At 36.1% G+C, this 22,242-nt stretch overlaps 1 protein-coding gene across 6 annotated transcripts; it reads left to right on the top strand.

The window, feature by feature from the left end:
* The first annotated feature begins 206 nt into the window (after positions 1-206).
* LOC149803126 (uncharacterized) lies at positions 207-9,233 on the top strand. Of its 6 annotated transcripts, none has more exons than XM_089952741.1 (6): positions 207-515; positions 970-1,272; positions 2,012-2,053; positions 4,067-4,117; positions 6,702-6,750; positions 7,358-9,233. In XM_089952741.1, the coding sequence occupies exons 2-6, from the start codon at positions 1,020-1,022 to the stop codon at positions 7,374-7,376; spliced, it is 414 nt and encodes a 137-aa protein (XP_089808867.1). In that variant the 5' UTR covers positions 207-515; positions 970-1,019; the 3' UTR covers positions 7,377-9,233. The 6 variants fall into 6 exon arrangements, with proteins under 6 accessions (XP_089808867.1, XP_089808866.1, XP_089808865.1 ...); XM_089952739.1 differs by having other exon boundaries at positions 209-515; positions 6,702-6,757; XM_089952740.1 differs by lacking the exon at positions 6,702-6,750 and having other exon boundaries at positions 208-515.
* Positions 9,234-22,242: the final 13,009 nt, after the last annotated feature.

The following is a 22,242-nucleotide window of genomic DNA, read 5'->3' as shown; positions in this document are numbered from 1 at the left end:
TCTTAAAGCTTTTTCCATAGTCTTACCTATGTCCAAGGAAGGCAATTTGTCGATATGCATGATAGATTTAAAATCTGTGATGAAGTTTTGAAAGATACGGTGAAGTGAGGGGAAAAATGCTTGGCTGATAAATGCTTACTAGTATACCATGATTGGGTTAACAGTTGGTTATCCTAACGAAAGACCAGTGGAAGACGCATACATCAAGTAATATATCATTACAATATCGTTTGTTTCAAACTTCCGCAATGATATCGTTATTTTTAGAATGATGTGTTCACACAGATTAGTGTGTGCTAAAACAGATCAAGTATTGTGTCTGTTGAAAATTGTGATGTTATTTTGTGAATCTCATACATACGGATAAATTCACAACTACAATGTATCTACTCCCTCGCTCGAATGTGTTGATGAGGACTGATTAGGAAAAAGTGTTTCAAAAACTGTACGAGTCAACCAGTCAGTAAAGTGAGTCAGTGAACAGTAGTTGTTGATCAGTAAGCGGGACTATCTTGGTGAGTACCTGTAAACATTAACAGTGTATGTACTAGTGATTGACTGAAAAAGATAGTGAATGACTATATAAATAAGTATTTGGTGAAGTGTAATTTATCTACTAGGTGAATAAATAAATTTCTGCAAAAAGTGAGTGATTGGATTGAATAGAGTAGGAATTTTGACAAGCCGAGTAATATACTCCCTCAAAACGTTCTGCTGACCGCCAGTCTTATTTCTCGTAACAATTAAATTTCACGACATTGTTCACAATCAATATAAATAGAAAACTTTCATAATGGTGTTATAGTTTGATTACTTGTTTGATTTTCTCCAGACATGATGTAGACAATGTTAAGAGAGTGAAACATGATATTTGAATGCTTATAACTGAATACTACTAAACTGCAATAGACAAAGAAGGAAAAGAAACTATAACATTGAACAGAAATAATTTTTGTGTATTGGATACAGGTAGAGTGAGAACTGGGCTTTGACAATAAACTGAGGTCATTCATGTACCAATGGCAGTTATGGCCAGTAGTAACTATGAAGAGGAACTAAGAAAAGTCTTGGAGACTTTGATTAATTTCGATGCCTTCACGGAAAAAGCCAAGTTGGAGCGGGAAAAATATCCCGAGCTGGAGCAGTACATGAATGCATACATTAATCTGACTAAGGAAATCATACACAAAGCTAGGGATGGAAATAACAATTGTAGAGAGTATCTTATCGCTTGTCGCCAGTCACTTTTACGTCCAACACCTGGACGCAAAGGTAGGTCAAGCTAAATTTGTATTATTGTTCGTGAGGAGAAATCTGGAGGGGGTGCTATACCTAATATAACCCGTATAAATATGTATGTATGTATGTATGTATCACATTATTCTCGCGATTTCAAGAAGCGAGGAAATAAGAAGCAAACCATAAATTCTGGCATAATCTGCTTAGGAAAAACAAGGAACAGGGTTGCTTTCCAGTCAGATGTGATATATGTCTGCTGTACACAGGTTTTAGGAAACAATATGCCTTCCAAATGAGAAACTAATCTAAATCAGATAAACTTTTTAAGTGGCGATTTGGAATGACGGACTATCTGATGAACGTAATGACTACAACATAAAGGGAAGATTCACTCTCGTCGCCATTTCATGGCCATTACATGTTTTTCACCACTCGACGTGAAAACGTACGAGAATGTTCTGAAAATGCATTCAGTCATAGTTTGTATCTTTTATTTTGTTTTGTTTTTGTTGAGATCTCTCACCGTTGAGATATAGAATTGTTATTATCGTAATGTCCATGTCAAACTCTGACGTGTCGAGTAGCTAGTAATTAGACCATAACTAGTAAGGTACCAATTAAATTTAAGAAATACCGTATGCAAATGGGCTGGCACTTCAAAATATGTCAAGGTAGATATGAAGTAGAATGTAAGTCCTAATAAAAAAGCCTATTTAATTAAATATCAGACAAACTCACTGGTTCCCACTTTCATAGTTTTCATGCATTTCAGATCTTAGAAATGGCACAAAAGAACCGATTATAACTCAACCTGGTGAGTATTCTTTTAATAAATATATATAAAGAATACAAATCATATGGCGAATAACAATTCTTTCAAGTGCACTGGATCCAGCAAGGGATCACGTGTGTCAGGGATTGATTAAGATAAATGCAATAAACAGATAACGAACAGTGCAAAACTAGTATCAAGCTAGCCTAAGCGCTTTCGGCTCTTACTGAGTCTTTTTCAAAGGCAAATACAAAAACATAGACAAGAAAAACAAATAAAACACAAAAACCGTTGTGTTTGCCAAACTTTACATGGCTGTTTCTACAATAATTAAACTTTTAAACGTATTATGTTTCAACTAGTCTATTTCAATTGGTTGCGGAAGCAGGAAAATATTTTTATTGACCTAGAAATCGTTGAGCCATAACGACACCTGTTGTTTTATGTAAATTTATGTAAGCATAAATTATATCCCGGATATTTCATTGTTATAGTAGTAATTATAGGCTATTAAACAAATTTAGGGAATTATTTAAAAGAAAATGTGTCGGCTGCAAAAGATAATTTTACTTGTGCTTAGCTGTCTTTTTCTAGTTTTCTTGCTCTAAACCGTTTGGTTTCAGTGTTTTAAGGCTACAGATCTTACATGTGATGAGATAAATTACATTGTCTGTTTTGCACGTTTTGTTTGGACCATGTATGTTTAGTTTATATACAAAAAACCTCAAGAACACCCTAGACAGGGCGAAGATAATCCAATCACTAATCAAGACCACCCTAGCCAATCTGGCCCTTTTAGCGATAAAAGGTGCAAAACCGGTCAACATATGATAGAGACCAGGACATTTTCTAGCACAGTGACTAGAAAAAAAAACTAAACATACATGATCCAAACAAAACGTGCAAAACAGACAATTTAATTTATCTCATCACATATAAGATCTGTAGCCTTCAGTATGTCGGAGAAACGGAAAAGCTGCACAAAAGGATCAACCTTCATAGATCTGATTGGATGACAACGAAGCTGTACAGAAGCCCGGTCTCAGAACACTTCTCCTCTCCTTGCCACACTTTCAGTGATATAACACTTATTGCGATTGCTCACAACACCAACTGGAGTTCCGAAACCAGGAAAGAAAAGGAATCTTACTGGATACGCCGCCTTAGAACTTTGAAACCAAGCGTTTAAACCAAGAAGACAAGAAAAAGACAGCCATGCACCAATAAAATTATCTTTTTCAGCCAACACATTTTCTGTTAAATAATTCCCTAAATTTGCTTAATAGCCTATAATTACTACTATAACAATGAAATATCCGGGATATAATTTATGCTTACATAAATTTACATAAAACAACATATGTCGTTACGGCTCAACGGTTAGTCTGGTTTCCTGCTTAGTATACTCCTTGCGTTGCCCTCCATGGAGGGCAACGCAGGGAGCATACTAAACAGGGAACCAGACTACTCAACGGTTTCTAGGTCAATGAAAATATTTTCCAGCATCCTCAACAAGTTAAAATAAACTAGTTAAAACATAATACATTTAAAGGTTTAATTCCTGTAGAAACAGCCACGTAAAGTTTTGCAAACAATGAAGGCTTTTGTGCTTTATTTGTTTGTCTTGTTTATGTTTTGTATTTGCCTTTGAAAAAGACTCATTAAGAGTCGAAAGCTCTTAGGCTAATTAAATACTAGTTTTGCACTGTTCGTTGTCAGTTTATTGCATATATATATATATATATATATATATATATATATATATATATATATATATATATATATATATATATATATATATATAATCGTTTTCGACAAGCAATGAAAAATTAAATATAGCAAAAACTGTACAGATTGATAGCTTTGCATGTCCTTTTTTACATGTATATGTATTTATTACTGCATTATATGTGTGCTTTACAAAATTCTATCTAATTTTATCAGTTGTTTTTCGTGGTGAACATTCAGCAAGGTACCTGACACTACTTATTTCTCTGTGCGTGTGGAAAAAATGCATTCTGGTGCAATTAAAAGAAATCCTTACTTTATCTGCAGATAACGAAAACGATAACAACTCCGGACTCATCGACAGTGGTATCAACTCTGGTACGTAAGAATTTGTTTCGCAAAACTTTTTAACAGATTATATACGCTGTATAATTTTGAAAAACTAAATGCAGTCACTGTTATTGTACCCGACTTTTTTTCCATGTCCCACCAACGGGTGTAAAAACTGACCTAAATGTAAAATAAAATCGACGGACTGTAGGACGGACGGACAACGGTGACACTATATGCCCTACAACATTCGTGGAGAGACAGAAACTGCCTATTTAAACACTTGGATATGCAAGGAATGTTGTTTTTAGATATATGCATAGTTTCCTAGAGTTATGATCTATTCTCTAGAAATCGGACTTAGGATCGTAAAGCGGGCACAGATGACAGATAAAATCACGCTATTCGTAGTAGTAGTAGTAGTGTCATTGTTGTTGTTGTTGTACATTCTGACCTTTTTTTGTTACGATGTCCCTGAAATTCATTACTACAGCTTATAATCATACCTTTTGTAAAATGCTGCATTATGTTGAAAATCAACCAAATTTTCTAACTAAATTTCCTGACTTAACATTATTTTATACTTGAGACTGGAATAAACTTTAACAACTGCTTGTTGTGACTGAATTATTATTTGAAATCTATGCTGCAAGCGTTAATATTATCATCTCGTGAATATAATTTCTACCTTATATTCCATCCTTTCACAAATACATGTATTAATTTTACCCGCCAATTCTTCCCTATATCCGGGTAAATATAATCCAAATTTATTGTTTTCCTATATCACTTTAAAAGGACCCGGAGGATAGATTGAGGAAGTTAAATATTTAACGTCAGGCTACTGAAAAGTATTCAAACACTGAAAGATTATTTCATATTTCATCGTTTTATATATATATATATATATATATATATATATATATATATATATATATATATATATATATATATATATATATATATATATATATATATATAAAGATAGATCGAATGACCTTTAACACCTTTACAAAGGTTATGGATGTTTCATGTTGTGGTCACAAAGTGTGTTAAGTGTGTTTCCCGTGGCACAGAACAATAGTAAAACTTCAATAATCCGAACCTCGTTCACCTAAATCACTGCCAAATGTATGTACCCTGAATGTGCAGCTTTTCTATAACCCAGAATCATCCATTCAAAGTTCCATTTATTAAAGAATTATTTCTTATCGCGTAGGAGTTTTGATAAATGATGTTATACTGTAATTGAAGATTTGCTATCAACAGTCTATATTTATAGGTTACTGCATTTGTATGGGAAAATATGAACGAGTTTTGGAATGGAGTACTGCACGACCTTGGGAGTGCAGTATATCTTTCCGACAAAACGAATTCATATTTTCCCACATAAATGCAGTAACCTTTTTATTATATGCTCATTTTGTTTATTCTGATTAAGGTTTAATTATATAAACACAATACACTACACGAAACAACGTAAATGAATGTATGCCGCATTCCAAACTAAATACACAAGCGCATATTCATCATTACACAAATCAACATTATTACTGCGCACATAACTCCACCCAGATAAATTTGAACTTAGTCGCGCGCTCGACATAACTTTCGAAAGAAAATGGCGTGTCTAGTTAAAATTAAAATTCGGAGTCCTATTGTGAATGAATGTGCACTGCAACTTTTCCATTTGATCTGGAATGAATAGATTTTGGTATTTTTTTCGATTCTAGGAAATTTCGTGATTACTGACTGGATTTGTATGTGACGATTCCACATGAAATACATGAGATTTGATAAGCTAAGGAGAAGCGTGTTGACATCTGCAAATGTGTTTCTCTTTCTGTCATTGAATGTTTGAAATCATAATGTGGGGAAAATATGAAGTCTTTCAACTGCAATTATCAAAAATACGCTATGGAATTTAATGCTTATTTCATTTTGAGCGCAGTAAGCAGGATGCAATTGCACCTATCATTGAAATTATAGCACAATTTCGAAATGTGTAATCCAGATTGTAAACTTATGACATAGCTCATGTAAAACGGATTTGCAGAATGAAGAAAATATATTTTGAGGAAATTCAGGATGTAAAACTGTAAGTATATTTTATTTTGCCATTCTTATCACCAGCTAAAGAAGAGAGTATATGACTTGTCAATTGTATGTTATTTGTAAGGACCTTGCGTCTGTTATATAATGTAGCTACCCTGAATCCGTAACATCGTATCAAAGCGGAAGGTGCCAAAGCAAAGCAATGTGGCAATCCACGAAACATCTGTTTTAGTTCATTCAGAAACAAATTTAAACAACCACAACATAAAAAGCCTCTTACGCGAGTGTACGTGATTTGTGTACAAATCAAAAGTGCTGGCGTCTGCGTCCATTGTTTGTTTACAATAGAAAGTAGTTCTTTTATGCACGTGAATGCTATATGTATATTGTCGCGCGAGTTGAGTATCGGGGAATACTGAACGATGCTGACAATATAAAGTTAACGGGGAAACAAATGAGCATATAATAATAAAACCTCACACTATGATACCACCATACCTTGAAGTAGTGTGACTATTAAAATAGAATGAATGAGTCATAAAATATTATTTTAAACTGATATCCTGGCCATCTTCAGGAATCGTCGCTGAAGAATCAGGAGAAGCAGAAGAGAAGGAAGTCTCAAGGTTAATGGTAATATAAAAGCGTTTAAATGCTTATTACACGGACATTGTTTAGAACAACAATCTCTACGAAATGAAGTTAAAGGAACCATTTGATTTTTATCGATCAACGTTTGCAGCTGACTGATAAAAATATCAAACTGCCACACGACAAGCTTTCAAAATGTAATAAAACCTATTGTTTATGCAACAGATAGGCTATACCTTTTAAAATACTATCAGTTGACATGGATACTGACTGGATACAATTAAGTTGTCACTCGTGAGTGAAATGGTACAGTATAAATGAATTGGGGTTAGAAACGTCATTTAAAAATTTATTCATTAGACCTTCAACCTAAAATAGCATGCTTGCGTATCACGATTGCTGATCAAGATTAGAACTGAGTTTTATTCTTAAGACAATTAGTGCATCTAACGCATGAATGACGTGAAAATAGACAAGTTATGACGAGGGTACACCAATATCATGACTATTTCTTTTGGAATGACTTTGCTAAAAATTGTCAACAATCAATTGTTAATGATCAGTAAATATCACATAATTGTCAGTCTGTATGCTCAAGCTTTCATTTAAATATTAGCGCTGTATGCTGAATTTAATTTACAGGTGCTTACAGAAGAACTGAAAACATGATGTTCTGCAACTTCAAACATAATCTGTCACCAGGTATTCGATAATAACTACCGCAGTGACGCAAATACGTTCGTGGAACATATTCATGTAATGCCTGGTGTCCGGTCATGCAAATATTACCCGGATTGAAAGAATTTAAATTCCATAAGATTTCATTTATTACCACTCTATAATTTGTTTTCGACTATTTACTTAGCTTAATATTGCCCCAATGAACCACTGTTCTTGGTATGTGAACATTAGTAATATAATAAATGACTTCAGGTGTTTGATCCCTTAATGTTGGCCAGTTGAAGTTATTAAGTACTGATCTAAATGAGTACGCCCATATACCAGAAACGCCATGCCATATTTTTAAATAGTTTTACATTTATGTCTGTATTATCTTATTCACCAAAAGTTATTTAGTTTTACCATTACCTCTAATGATAAATATGTGCTGCTCACTGTCCATTAAAACAAGTGTATCGTAAATAAGTATTAATATGTGAAATGCACTATGTACTTTCTTTTTGAATAATCGTTATATCATGCCCCGTTTTGAATTAGCCCACTTAAGGACGACCTTTTCTTATGTCATGTTCCCCTTTTGTAACCTTCTATTTCATTTTTGGCACTTGTCGCGTCTCACTTTCCACCTGATATGCAAAGAATTTTAATCGTTTTGAAAATGAATAAAGAAACGAAACAATAAAAAGTGATAAAATATCAAAATATGGACTGTTATAATTTAAGCTTGAGTTAATTTATTCTGAAAGATAGTTATCTCAGCTTTTACAACAGTGATATATACTTATAGTATGAACTTAAGACCTCTCAAATCAAGTCAGGTGCTCTAAATGTACCAGTATCGTATCGAATACTCACTAACTCTGTTAGTTAATTAGAAAATCGTACTTTATTCTGATCGGTACTTGTAAGATGTATGTTCATATTACGTATCTAGCTAAAGAGTAGTTACAGTAGTAGTTGTAGTAGTAGTTGTAGTAGTAGTAGTAATTGCCATTATTGTTCTTGTTCATATTGTATGTACCCTACATGTGTTTCAATTCAGCTAGTATTTAGCCTAGATTGTAAACCTGTTTTCAGCAAAAGTGTACTATTTTGACAGAAAATGGGGACGGAGTATCGCCATCAGCATTCTTCCAGCGAAGATTGTTTTAATTTCAACGGTAATATCAGACTGGTTTCTAATCGACGGTTTTGATTGGTGTCTTTCAAACTTGGCTAATACTAATCTGGTGAATTCGTTTCATTCCAGTAAACGACTTTTTCCAAAATTGCATAAAGGTGATTATGAGAGAGAGAATGAGAGAGATAATTTTTAAAGTAAATGAAAGATTTTATAATGGTAAGTTTGGGCACACATCAAACTACTTCAAATAATTTTTTCTAATCTGTGTTAGCATCTAAGGCTTAAGAAAATATTGAAATATACCTACTTAGAGGTATAGTCCTTCACTGTTTTCTACCATATCTACAATTTTGAGAGAAATAATACTTGGAGTATTTGTATCAAAAAGCCTTAAATACTGAACAATCAACGTTCCAAGAGCAGCGTCGAAAATAAGTAGCAAGATAATTAGTTTACGTCATGATATGAACTCCAGTATTTTATTTTACGTGCAACCACGATTTTTTAAATGTATTTTCTCGTGCTATTTTCCATCTGTTTTTTGGGGCTTCCCCTTATTCCACATTCTCGATAGATGCAATACGTAACTTAACTACCCTCCTAAACCGTATAGTTGATTGTCTATTTTAGTTAATTTATTTTTATGTCTCTGCAATTCGTTGGCCAATATCTTATAAGTGTCGTAAAACTTTGAAAATAAATAAATTGAATATCCTTGTTTGTTATATGCTTATTTTTTTCTCCGTTAATTTTAAATTGTAGAATCGTGAAGTATTTTTAGCAGCAGAGACGGCGAATCCTACAACTTTTATAGGGTTCCAAATGCAGAACTAAGCCCTTTATGGAGGGCGAATCCTACAACACTCTAGAAGCCTCCAAACGCAGAAATGACGCTTTATGTAAACGCAATTGTTGCCGTTTTGTTGTCGGCGCCGTCTCTGCTGCTTGCGATTAAAAAATTTTATTTAACCCGACTCGATACCGTGTCCAAGGATGATGTAGATTTATTGTTATAAATCCGTGCGGGGCTGACTGAGCCTTACTAAATAAATTTCTAAACTTATTTATATCCATATCACCACTGCACCAAGTCTGATGTATATTTCGTAACTTGTGTGTATCAACTCCGTTAAACACGGCAAGAATATTACAGTTATCCCTGATCACTTTAGGAATTTGGGTATATCGTTGGGTTACAGAAATCACATCTGTGTTTTTGTGCCTGCCGCGTGAAAATATCCTGGCAGGATTTGATTGTTTGTCCAACATCACATCGTCGTACACAACTAAATTGTTAATTCTCCCGTCGATATCATCAATACTTGGTGCTTCATCAATGTCAGTGATAAATTCAACAACATCATCACCATCGTTTAACAACGCTGATCGTCTACACTCGGTGCTACCAAATACAACTTGTCCCACTTCATCCACTTCATTATTAAATTAAGTAACAACTGCGTCTTACCACTCCCAGATGGGCCAATTATAATCATACGAACAGAGTTTGGTAGTGCTGTGTGATGCTTAACTGGTTCTCGTTTCCTTGTAGCAGAAAAGTCAGTGATCTCCATTAGATATATTATAAAAGAATATGGATTTATATTGTGTGAAATGTAGAACACGTACTCCAACTGCAGACATAACAACCACTACAACAAAAAATGATCGACAAGCGCTTACAGGCAAGTATGAACGATGCGGCACAAAGAAATTTAAATTTATCTCCAGTGGAGCGCCAAAACCAGCCCCGAAACCAAAGCCAGCTAAAAAAAAGGAGGTGATATCGCAGCCAAGTTAGGAAAATTACCAGGGGCTCCATGGGCTAAATACCCAGGAGAAAAACATCTCCCGGGATATAATTACTGTGGTCCTGGAACCCGACTTGATATCAGACTTGATGCCTTAGATCGACCAAAACCCGGAGAAGAACCAATAAATGATATCGATAAAGCATGCCATGTCCATGATGTAGCTTATAAAAGTAAAAATCTACAAGATAGGCATCTCGCGGATGTGAAATTAATTCACGCGTTAAATGCCATCACTGATAAATCTTTCAAAGAAAAGTTAGCTAGTTGGTTAATAAAGTCCGCAATGAAATCTAAGCTTGTATTAGGCGCTGGTAATTAATTATAATGGAGTCGATTTATTATTCCCCAAGAGGATACTGGAGAGGTAGCGCAGCAATTAGTAAACTTGCCAGTGCAGCAAAAGTCACGCGTGATACCGCTAGAAATTGGTTATCCAAACAGGCAATATGGCAAATTTATCTACCGCGTCCTAGAAAAATTAATTTTGCACATTTTAATGTTAGTGTGCCAAATGAAGTTCACCAAGCTGATATATTATTTCTACCAGATGATACTGTTCGTCGCAAAACATACAAGTACGCGTTAACTGTAGTTGATGTTGCGAGTAAATACAAAGAAGCAGAACCGTTAACGACTAAAACAGCATCTGAGGTTGCTTCTGCGTTTGAACGAATTTATCAACGAGGTGGTCTGCGATGGCCAAATCTATTGCAAGTTGATCCTGGCAAAGAATTTCAGGGTGCAGTATCATCAACGATGAAGCAACATAATGTCACTATCAGACGAGGACATTCTGAAATTCATCGTGATCAGGCAATTGTTGAACGATTTAATCGAACACTTGCTGAGCGGTTATTTGGATATCAGTACGCGAAAGAATTTATCCAAGACAAGAGATCTCGTGAATGGGTTGCAAGATTACCAAGCGTGATAACTGCATTAAATAATGAAATAACTAGAACAACCAACATGAAACCTATTAATGCAATTACCAAAAAACATATACCCGTACGACGTGATTTTTCAGTACAACCAATACTGGGTGATGTCACTGTAAGATATTTATATGAACCAGGTGAACTTGAAGGTGGTAAAAAAAGAGCGACTGATCCTATCTGGAGCATCACGACACACAAGATATCTAACATAACTAGATCCACTGGTAGACCAGCAATCTACAGGCTGGATTCAACTGCTCCTCAACGTGGATTCACACGTGAACAATTACAAGTAATTCCCGAGGACACACAATTACCGCCCAAATCACTTAACTAGCACCAAGGGTGTCAGCGCCACGACATCGATTACACTCAAGACAGGTCAGCATCACATTTTGTCGTGTATGACCGCGACTGTTATCTTTTCTATCTACGGTGAATTGTCTTGGGCTCGAATGCTGCCACAACATTATACAATTACAGCTCGCACAGTGATTATTCTGTTCTTGTTTCAATGTCATGAAAAATTCAACATCGAGGTCAAAATCGCGATGATTTTTTTTGTCACTGTTTGTAACCGGCTAATTTTATTCTTATTATATCACTGTTGTTTTCATTATCATCAGCCATTGACTCTTCCAAGACAATTCTTCGCAACTGAGATATTCTTCTGACTCTGGACACTGCAAAGTAAACTAAGTTTGACCATTCGATGCGATCATCAACGATCCAAACAACTATATCAGAAATAGTCAGTTCTTGAGATGAATGAATCGTCATCGCGTATCCTAGCGTCCACGGGGATTTGTTCATTTTTAGTGTATCTTCAACAACATTAACATCAACTGTGACAATATCATTTAATACTAAATTCTGTTTCCTTGACTGTCCTGGTATATCAACATCTATATTTTGTAACCGCGTATCAGCTGGTCTATAACACAACGGCACTGGTAACATTGGAAACTTCTCCCGTTGCAGTAAAAATAATTTCATCTGAAGTGTGTCTCTGACTATCTTTCTACTTGCCACTATCAAATCGTTTGGTCTCCACGTTTTCCAAAAGTCGCTCATTGAAGTCTCTGAAATCACCCCGCACATGATTTCACATTGAATTTTATTCGGTTGTAATCTGATTAATGTTTTAAATTCCTTCAACGTTGCATCAAGAGATCTATAATCATCAGACACTTCTTCATAATAATCTACAAAATCTTTTAACCACAAATGCGGAGATGGACCAACAAAAGGTGGTGGCTGACCGTGATCGCCGCACATTATCACAGCAGTATTTTTTGTTAGCAGCCAATCCAGGAATAATTTTAATATATCTAACGACACTGTGCCTATTTCATCCCAAATAATATTCCGCGGAATGTATTTTGTTCCCATTCGATCTGGAGTCCATACACCGCCGCTGTATTTGAAAAAGCTGTGATAAGTACAAGAATTGACTCCTCGTTGTTTTATCTCCCTGGCGAGTCTGTGTTGGTGTTAATACAATTAAATCTGAATTTCGAAATAATTCAATCGCTCGAGTTGTCTTACCAGAACCGCCCGATCCGTTCAAATAAACGGTTTTGTGTCTAGTGATTGGATCATTCACAGATGGTGCATTCGACATTTCTGATAATTCTGATTTGCAATGATTATCTTTGATAGCAACATCAGCGGATTCACAATAACAATGTAGCATTTCCTTTTTTATTCTCCACGAACTCCACGATTCATCGTTGCTTACAGCCAGTGATTCTAAATATCTTTTATTCAAGTAAAATGAGTCCGTCGCAACTCTAACTGCGGTGTCGGGAAATCTATTTACTTGCGATAGCAAATTTATAGAAAAATAAGCCAGCATCGAAGATCTTAAATGTGTGTATTGAGGTGATTCTCCATTAATGTAACTAACAATTGTGCCCAACCGTGTTCCGTCGGACAAGAAAGTGTCCTCTCGATTACAAAATATATTTCTCGCAGCGGCATCAGCAATTATAAAATTTAATTCAGCATCATCCATAATCGATCGTGAGTGATGTTGTTTATGATTATATACACCACCTTAAGTAAATGTACCGATTATTCTTCTACCCAGATCTTTTGCTGTTTTTTCATTGTTGCGGATTTTAATCTTAAGAACTTTAGGAGCTTCTTTAATAATGACATCCATGAGAGTATTTGGATTCTCTCGTGCATATTCTTCAATGACTTCATCGAGACTGATACGCTCCGGTGTTGGTAACCAAACCGAAGTCTGCGGTCGATATGATATGATTGCTTCACTGACAGTCAACGATACCAGTATTCGGCTGTCAAGCATATATCGCTATAACACTATTGGTGCCCAACGCTTTTCACTAAAGTGTTTGCCAAACCAAACATAACAAATAGATGAAGCTTTTCAGCTAGCGCAAAACGATGTCACACGAGCAAATCCTGTCAGGGAAAAATCGGGTAAAGTACCGTTTATAGCAACTCGCGTCATCGAGTTCGTGGGATGTCCAAATCTTTTAAAATATCCACTACACTCACCCATCCCAAGAAAGCTTCCCGGATAACACGCAACCATATTAACTGATATCATCTCGCTGGTATTATACTTGGTATTCCACAAACCGCCGTGTCCATACTCGACACAACTCAATTGTATATCTTCAAGAAACTCACTTCAGGTTGGCTTCCATGAATTTCTTTCTCTGGCAGCGTGAGCGGCAACACTCGGAACTGTAAAACAATTAGTTAATAACTGTTCAGTGTTTTCTGAATATTTCTCTGCGAGTTTTTTCATCTGTTATTGCAGAAATTTCGTCCGGTATAATTCACCGTTAGATCTTACAAATTGATCATACTCGCCATCTTCGGAACTTTTAAACAACCACATCGACACAGGGTCGTTTTTGCTTAGCTGTTTAATAAAATCAAACATATTTCCCGAATAATATTTCACAACATGATCCCGCGGAAATATCGTAACTGCGTTAGTCCAAGCGTGAGCGTTATGATCAATGATATTTATTGGAGCCCCGTTTCGATTATATTTCGATTTGTATAATACTTCTGTTATTGTTGTTACGGTTATGGGAAATCTTAATGCTTTTTCTAGCTCGGCAACATCGCTTATTGATGCTCCTGTATCCTTGACTTTTTCAGCCCACGCTGCTATCTTGGAACGTCTTAGATCAGTTAGACCGTTTACGCGCATCGCATTTTTGAAATGTTCGATTACTCGCTCGGCTACACAATTCAGTTTTGAGAATCTCATTGGGGTGAGTTTATTGATTTTTTTTTTATCGGATAGATTTCATAAATGACCGCGGTCACAGGATACGCTCGAGCGTAATATGGTTTATCAATCCCAGTCAGCATTCCTGGTTTGGAATCTTTACTTAACAGAACGGTTTTTTCATTAGGAAGGACAGGTTCATTTTTATCACGGATAATCCACGTATCGGAATCTGCTTGCACAATAAATTTTATTCTGAAAAATATTTCTGACTATCAAAGAGATAATCGATAATTGTTTTCGCTCGTGCATCATTCATTGTAGCATCCTTGACAGAGTCAGCGACATTGACTTCGTCAACACCTTTGGTGTCGCGTATAATTTTAAATGTGGACCATACGTGAGATGCACCGTCGTTACGAAATTCATTTTTGGCATTCCTGATAATATCAAACAGATCAGTCAGGGCTCTTCTCCGCGAGTCAGGGGTTAGTCTGTCAAGATCGAATCAAGAAGTTTTCCCGGTGCCGATGGCTCTGGGCTTGATTTTTTTTAAGCTCCTCCATATTATATTTAAGACAAACATTTAAATAAGAAATATTATATATATAATGAATCAGTGCAAGTGGCTTCAAGTTGGATCTGTAATTGTAATAAGTCCTGCAGAAAAGAATTCTGCGGGAAACATTCCCAAAGCATCCGAAGGGGGAGTTTAGGACCAATACCCTGCCTGCGATGTGGTGTTGGGTGTAAAACACAGTTATGTGCAAGTTGAGCACGATTATATAACTAAGTTTTCAGACAAATTATAAATTAGACAAATACATTATATATATATATATATATATATATATATATATATATATATATATATATATATATATATATATATATATATATATATATAAATGAGCCAAGAATTTGTCCCACATCCTATCATTAAGAATTACGAAGCGAATCGTGAGGGAATAGTCAGAAATTGTAGGTTGAAAAAACCAGTTGGTATTGTTAATAACTCTGGTTATCTAAGATTCAACAGTGGGAATAAAAGCTATTATAATCACAGGTTCGTGTTCGAGTGTTTCTTTGGAAAGATCAAAGACGATCTTTTGATCGATCATATTAACAACAACAAACTTGATAATTCTCTTCAAAATTTACAGGCTATCACACCTAGTGAAAATTTTGCACGAGGAGGTACTGGGGGAAAGAGAGAGTTTAGGGCAGTTAAATCTTTTAACATAAGTACCAGTGAAGAAAAAATATTTCACTCAATGAACTCAGCTGCTAAGTATTTCGGTATTAATTCCGCGGGGGTACGACGTGTGGCAGATAAAGTGACCAAATCTACCCTCTCAAAAACATATAGACAAAAAAATTGTTTTTCATTATTTACTTCACTAAAATCCGAGGATTTTAATGTAAATGGGAGATAACTCCGTTAAGCATATCTCATGCAATTAGTTCCCTCCCCCTTGTCAAAGTGACTGCGCAACACTCCCTGAGATTGTGCAATACAGGTTAATTTATCCAGAGCGGTATAGGTGGCGCTATACAGTTTCGCATTTTGCATAGGGTTAGGATTTTAAAGAAAAAGAATGTCCCCGGCTTTCCTCACTGGTTATACTGGCTATTTAAAAAAGACCTTGTATATCTTAGGTATAATGCAAAGAACCTTTCATTCCCTTTATTTTGGTGTATGATTGATGGGTGTACTATGGGTTATAGAGCATACAGCTTGGCCTTACTTCAAATGTGCACCTTCCAAAAAAGTGTTAGCTCTACTTGGTCATTTTCACTTCCTGAACTTCAGAGGTAAATTGTATAAAAAAGAGCCGATAACTTCTTTTACATTTTATATATTTAGTAATTCATTCATTGCACTTTCAGAAACTGGTATTGTCTAGTCTGGCAAAATTCATTTTCCCTATTTTAATAGCTGCTATGTATAGTGTACTTTAGACTAATTCAGACTGATTTTTTAACACAAGGGAGCAGTCATTTTAGTTAGCAGTGTGCTTAAATCATGAAATATTTCCAAAAGTATAATATCCAAAAGAAATATCATCCACATTACATTAATGTAGCATAGAGGTATGCAAACATTCTCTCCACTGTGCATGTTTTAAATGCGAACTACTTCACCTTACATACGTCACTCTCTCAAAAGTACATATTATCTGGTGAGCGCCACCATACAATTAATTGCGTCACAGTCTATAACACTTCCGCGTTTGTGAGTACTGGTATTTTTCATAAGTAATATGAATTCTGTGTTTAGATTAAATTTAAAATCCAGTTCAGAATTTAAATTCAGCAGTAATGTTTTAGAACTTGTTAACTGTCTGTCAGTAGTTACCTATATGATAATTTTTAAACCCTGTATTATCAGATTAGACAGTGGTATAGTAGTAAAGCGTTTGACTCTCGTCCCGACTTTATCAAATTCCATCAGTTCGAATCTCGTCACGGACATACTGTCGACGGTGCCCAATTATAGGGTTTGATAATAAAATGGGGCTTCAGCAGGGGCCTTGTGTACATATCTCCTCCACGTCGAATCGTGGTGGTGTGTTTTTCACCCCTGGGATTTCGATCTTGGGGGCGTATGTACATGGAACTCCCAAAAATAAACAGTAGCCTTGGATGTATAAAGCTCTACATCACATGGGTCAAAATAATGTGGCTAAAAGAACGGATCACGAGGATGCCGAGAAGCTATCAGAAAAGCTCTGTAAGACTGAGTCAAAATAAAAAATCACCTTGACAAAATCAAGGAAGTAAAAAATCTCAGGTCTGAAAGGACCTCGTGGAGACCCATAGGCCAATGCAAGACTCATGATTGATAACCGGTCATCAATGGCTACTGTTTATTTTTTTCTTTTAAATATATAATATTTATATATATATGAATTACGAAAATATCAATGATGTGATTGTTGCTATTAAAAAATTAGAAGAGCGCGGATTTAATATATCACTAAATCCTGAAACAATTATGTCTGATTTTGAATCACTACATGAAGCTAAATGCGCAGGGCGTTATATTCTGCCTGCTTAGTACTGATTTATAAAGAGGATCCAGACCAAGTTATATAAATCGCTGGCTACAGTAGAAGAAGCACAAATAAATGAATTTGTTTCATTGTCTCGTGCAATTTTAAAGATTAGGTTGGAATTAGCTCAAGAATATGAAACAAGGAAGATAATAAATACTCGTGTAAGAAAGCTAAAAAAGTGTATGTCCCATGACGAAGTCAAGAATGACGAAGTCGAGTAAGTAAATATCTACCTTGATATACCTAGAAATGAAATCGCCTTGATAAAATCAAGGAAGTAAAAAAAAGTGATATATTTTTTTACTTCCTCATAAGGAGACTTGTATCAGTCCCAGTTAGATAATATATGACTTAGTCGGCTGGATTTAATGCAAGAGTGAGCATAATTGAGAATTTGATCTCGGTCGCATACAATTGAAATAATATGCTCGCGTCTGAGACTGTCTAACTGTTGCTCTGTTAGTAAGAAATCTTCGTCTCCGTATTCGTCAATAATAAATTTAACGTTAATTTCTTCTTGGGCAAATGCAGCCTTAACTGCTTGCTCGAGCGCTTGTTTGTCATACACGAAAACATTTATGTGGTGGTACATATTTAAAGATCTAAGATCTAAATACACGTATATACTCTAAAATTTGAAGTATACTGCAATGCGCGATGACAATATGATCTTTTTTTAGTCGCTATAGTTGCGTATCACTCAGTATAAAATCGTCAGTGCCGCCGTAATCATCAACAATTATTTTTTCCGGGGTAACTTTTCCGGTACTGACAGCTTCATCAAGAAGTTCTTTGTTATGTATGAAACATTTTACGCAGTGGTACATTATATAATACTCGATTGATTAATTGTGAAATCGTAAAAGTCTTCGACTTCCATGATTTTTCAGTAAAAAATATATTTTTCCTGCAGGTTACTAAATTCGCATGATTTTTACTAGTAAATGCCCTATCAAAATTGAGATATTGGTCGGTGTGTACAAAATATATATAAAATAAAATATTTTTACTGTTCTAAGACTGAAAATCGTTTTACGATTTCACAAGTAAATTAATATGTAGTGTTTCACCTTGAAAATCAAGAAGGTGACCACGTTGGTCTGTCAGCGCCAAATTTATTCTGGTCAGCCACGGATTATGACATCGTAGATAGACTGGATTGATCGGCTCTTGCACAATCAGAAATCCAGGTGGTACATCTTTCGGGGTGAATGAATAAAGAACAAATCCTTGCTGGGCTTGATTTGATACTGTCGTATCTATGCTGTAACTGCCATCAATAACATTACACACAAGATTGACCGCGACTACTTCGGTTATATTTACGATGCCCGGAGATACATATCGGCCTTGCCCTTCGGGGTCATTGTTATGTCTGAGGATAGTTGCCGGTGGTAGTGATCGCCTGTGTTGTGCAAGTATGTCATCAAAGAACTCATTGATTAGATCATTGACAAATTTTTTGAGTTCGGCTGCATTATACCAGGGAAGTTTAAAATTCGGTAGATTCGCCTCTGGTATTCTAAAGAAGTTTAAAAATTGTTGCTTATATTTGGTTACATGATCGATTATCGCCTGAATTAATCGCTGGTTAAAATATTCCATCTCGTATGCGAGCTGATTTAATATCTCAGTTTGTTTAATAATTTCGCTGCCTAGTGATGTATCAAAAATATGTTCTTGGAAAAGTTGCCGTAGTTGCTGTAATTGCTTTTTATGCTCTTCATCAATGAATTTGAAGTAATGATTGATCACATCTAGGCTTATAGTCATGTATTTAACTGTGTTTTTTTGAGATTCCGGTCATAAGTAAAAAACCATATAATATTATCCGCGCTGTGAAATTCAAATAAACTACCCAATGTTGCGCTTTTTAGCAGAATTAAATTTTCCTCGTATATTGGTAAAATTCCGTGATATGACTTATTATCAGTGACATAGTCAGATTTCTTAGGTTCTGGTGGTATTGGTTGTGCCAGTGGACCGACTTCAGGCCATTCTAACACTGTTCTGATTGAACTATTGTATATATCTACGGCGTAGTCTGGGGTGCTTATTTCGATGGCAGAAGACAGCGTTGGCTCATGAACAGTTATTGTTATCTTAGATTCCTTTGTTGTGATATTTTTTATTCGACGTTGTAATTCCTCATTGATTTCTTCGATTTGATAAGACCCGGTTGGTAACCCAATGACGTTCCAGTCTGGTGTACCATCGGGTTTATTTTTATGTGCAAACACAAACGAATTATTCGCTGGCAATCCACCAAACGATTTTGATCTGATATTGGGCCAACTGTGATATACTCGTAATTGTGCTAACGCGATCTCGTTTACTGGAATCGCAGTTGGAAAATTAATACTGAATTCTGGTTTAGTTGAGGTTACTGTTATCATTGAAGTTCGTTTCAGGCTTGTATTTGTGGCTATCTGTTGAAGTAATTCCGTCGATGTCGCTGACATTGTTATTTATCTTTTGTTGTTTCAAATCGAAGTACTTTTTACTCTGGGTGTAGTCTTCATACATCTTTGCCATTTGCGCGAATTCGGAATCTGATATTGTTGTATCGTCAAGACTTGATGATATCAGCGACGACAATTTCGAGTAGGCGCTCGTGGCCGCATTGTTTAACTTTTCATACTCGTGCAATTTTGTTAGCGCGCATGAGGATATTTTTTTCGCGATAATATTAGCAACTCCTGCAATTGTCGTTGATGTTGAAACTGTAATTGTGACCGCGATTGCAGTTGTCACTGGTGTTAGCGCTGATAATAATACCCCCGTAGATGCAACTAACGCGGACACTGAATACACTATTGTGTCTAGGATGATTACACGCCGTTTGTATTTTTTTACCTTTATTGTGCATTCGTTAATGGTATTTTTTAACTCTGACTGCCATTCGCGTACTTGATCATATCTGTATTGTTGTGCATCCAGTGTTGTCATTGATACTGACTTATTTTTAATGCCATTTTGTTATTTTACGCAGTAACCAATTGAGGTGTTTCAGCTACAAATTCCAAACACCACCAGTAAGATGTTGCGGTTAATTTCTTGTCGGCGGATTCCAGTATAAATGTTTCTTCGGTTCCCTTGTTTAATATGATAGTTACAACCCCGGAAAACTTGTCAGTGGAATGTCTCCAGGGATACGTTGTGAAGATTTCAAATTTAGCGGCACTGAACACAGACAGCCTGTACACTCCAGTGACTGTTGCTGTATATTTGATAGTGTTGTTTTGTTTAGACCATGTTGCAAATCCAGATGATACTGTGTATACTATGTTGGTAATATGCCCGGCAGTTACTCCAGATGGGATTTTAATCAAACTGGTTTTATTAACGATCTCAGGAATCTCCGCTACGATATCCTGCTGTGTTTGTTTGACGGTGTCAATGTTGGTCTTGATATCAGAAAGTTTCATGTCGATGACGGGAGGAGTTCCAAAGAACTTATCCGTGGCAGCATCGGTTTTTTGAAAGTTTCTACGAAGTCTTGCAAACGCATTTACGTGAACATCATACTCGGCCCGCAACGTGGTTAGTTTACCGTCAATGGTGCTAGCGCTTGTGTCAACATAATTTTTCGTCGCGGTACCTTCCTGGTTTGTTGGATCTCTCAACACGGTTATTTTATTACCGTTCGTGCTGAGTTCACCTGTCATTGTATCACCGGTCTTTTTTACTGCAACTTTCTGCATATCATCTCGCAACGCCGCGATTGATATCAGCGAATCTCTGATTTTTCCACTGTCAGTGAACACAGGGATGTTACCCGGAGTAGCTCCAATAACCCTACGAATTATTTCATGCCATTTAATATCACTGGTTTTTAGTTTTCCGTGTCGGTCCTGAAAAATAACAACCTCATCTGGGTCTATCCCAGTCAGACTTAAAAGATTATCGATTTCATCTTTGGTCGCATATTTTGATAAATCTATATCAGCGCGCTTCACTTTTCTGTTAAGAAGAGATCTTCCGTAAATATCAACCATTATTTAATAGGAAACTGTTTAAATCGACCCGTGGTATACTCGTGCACAACTTTGTGAGGTGGTTTGGTTGACGCTGATATCGCATCAAGGACATTTAATACTTCACGACCACATATCGGAGGATCGGTCAGTGTTTGTGTTGGTAGCGTTGAGTACCAAACTTTTGTCCCTGTCAAGGACAGGGGGATGTCTTTTGTATATTTTAGAAATTCAACCCATACGAATCAAAATAGATGATTCCACTTGGATCGATCACGTAAGCAACCCAATTAATTCCTGGACCGTTACTGTTATCAAGATTAATAATTCCGGTTTCTGGAATATTCGGTTGTTGTGGTAATTGATCTCGCATAAAGACGCCTCTGAATTTTTTTATATTTAGTTGTTTAACAGCATCAAGCAAGTCAAAATTTAACATTGGAGTGAAACCTAAAACCGTTTTGGGTACCACGATGGTGGAGTTCCTGGAAGTCTTAGCCCGCGTCCATTTTTTGTATCCTTTTCCAGTGGCTTTCTTTAGTGCCATTCCAGCAGCTGTTCAAACAGCTCCTAACGCGGCGGCTTTAACAACAGCTGGGGCAGCAGCGGCGATTAGTGCTGGTATTGCTGCGAGAAGAGGAAAGATACCGCCGGTTTTAACCATGTTCTTGACCGTGGCTGGAGAAAAATCAAGCTGAGTCCCAGTCTTCGCTTG

This window comes from Sinohyriopsis cumingii, chromosome 3 (genome assembly GCF_028554795.1).
Source record: "Sinohyriopsis cumingii isolate HCF-2022 chromosome 3, ASM2855479v2, whole genome shotgun sequence".
Lineage (NCBI taxonomy): Eukaryota > Metazoa > Mollusca > Bivalvia > Unionida > Unionidae > Sinohyriopsis > Sinohyriopsis cumingii.
The sequence above is the reverse complement of the archived record's forward strand: the minus strand, read 5'-3'. Positions and strand labels throughout refer to the sequence as shown.

Excerpts from the sequence above, each read along its gene's own strand:
- LOC149803126 (XM_089952739.1), top strand. The coding sequence starts at position 1,020 with ATGGCAGTTATGGCCAGTAGTAACTATGAAGAGGAACTAAGAAAAGTC. Across the intron at positions 2,054-4,066 it reads ACCGATTATAACTCAACCTG|ATAACGAAAACGATAACAAC; the intron begins GTGAGTATTCTT and ends CTTTATCTGCAG. Across the intron at positions 4,118-6,701 it reads CGACAGTGGTATCAACTCTG|GAATCGTCGCTGAAGAATCA; the intron begins GTACGTAAGAAT and ends GGCCATCTTCAG.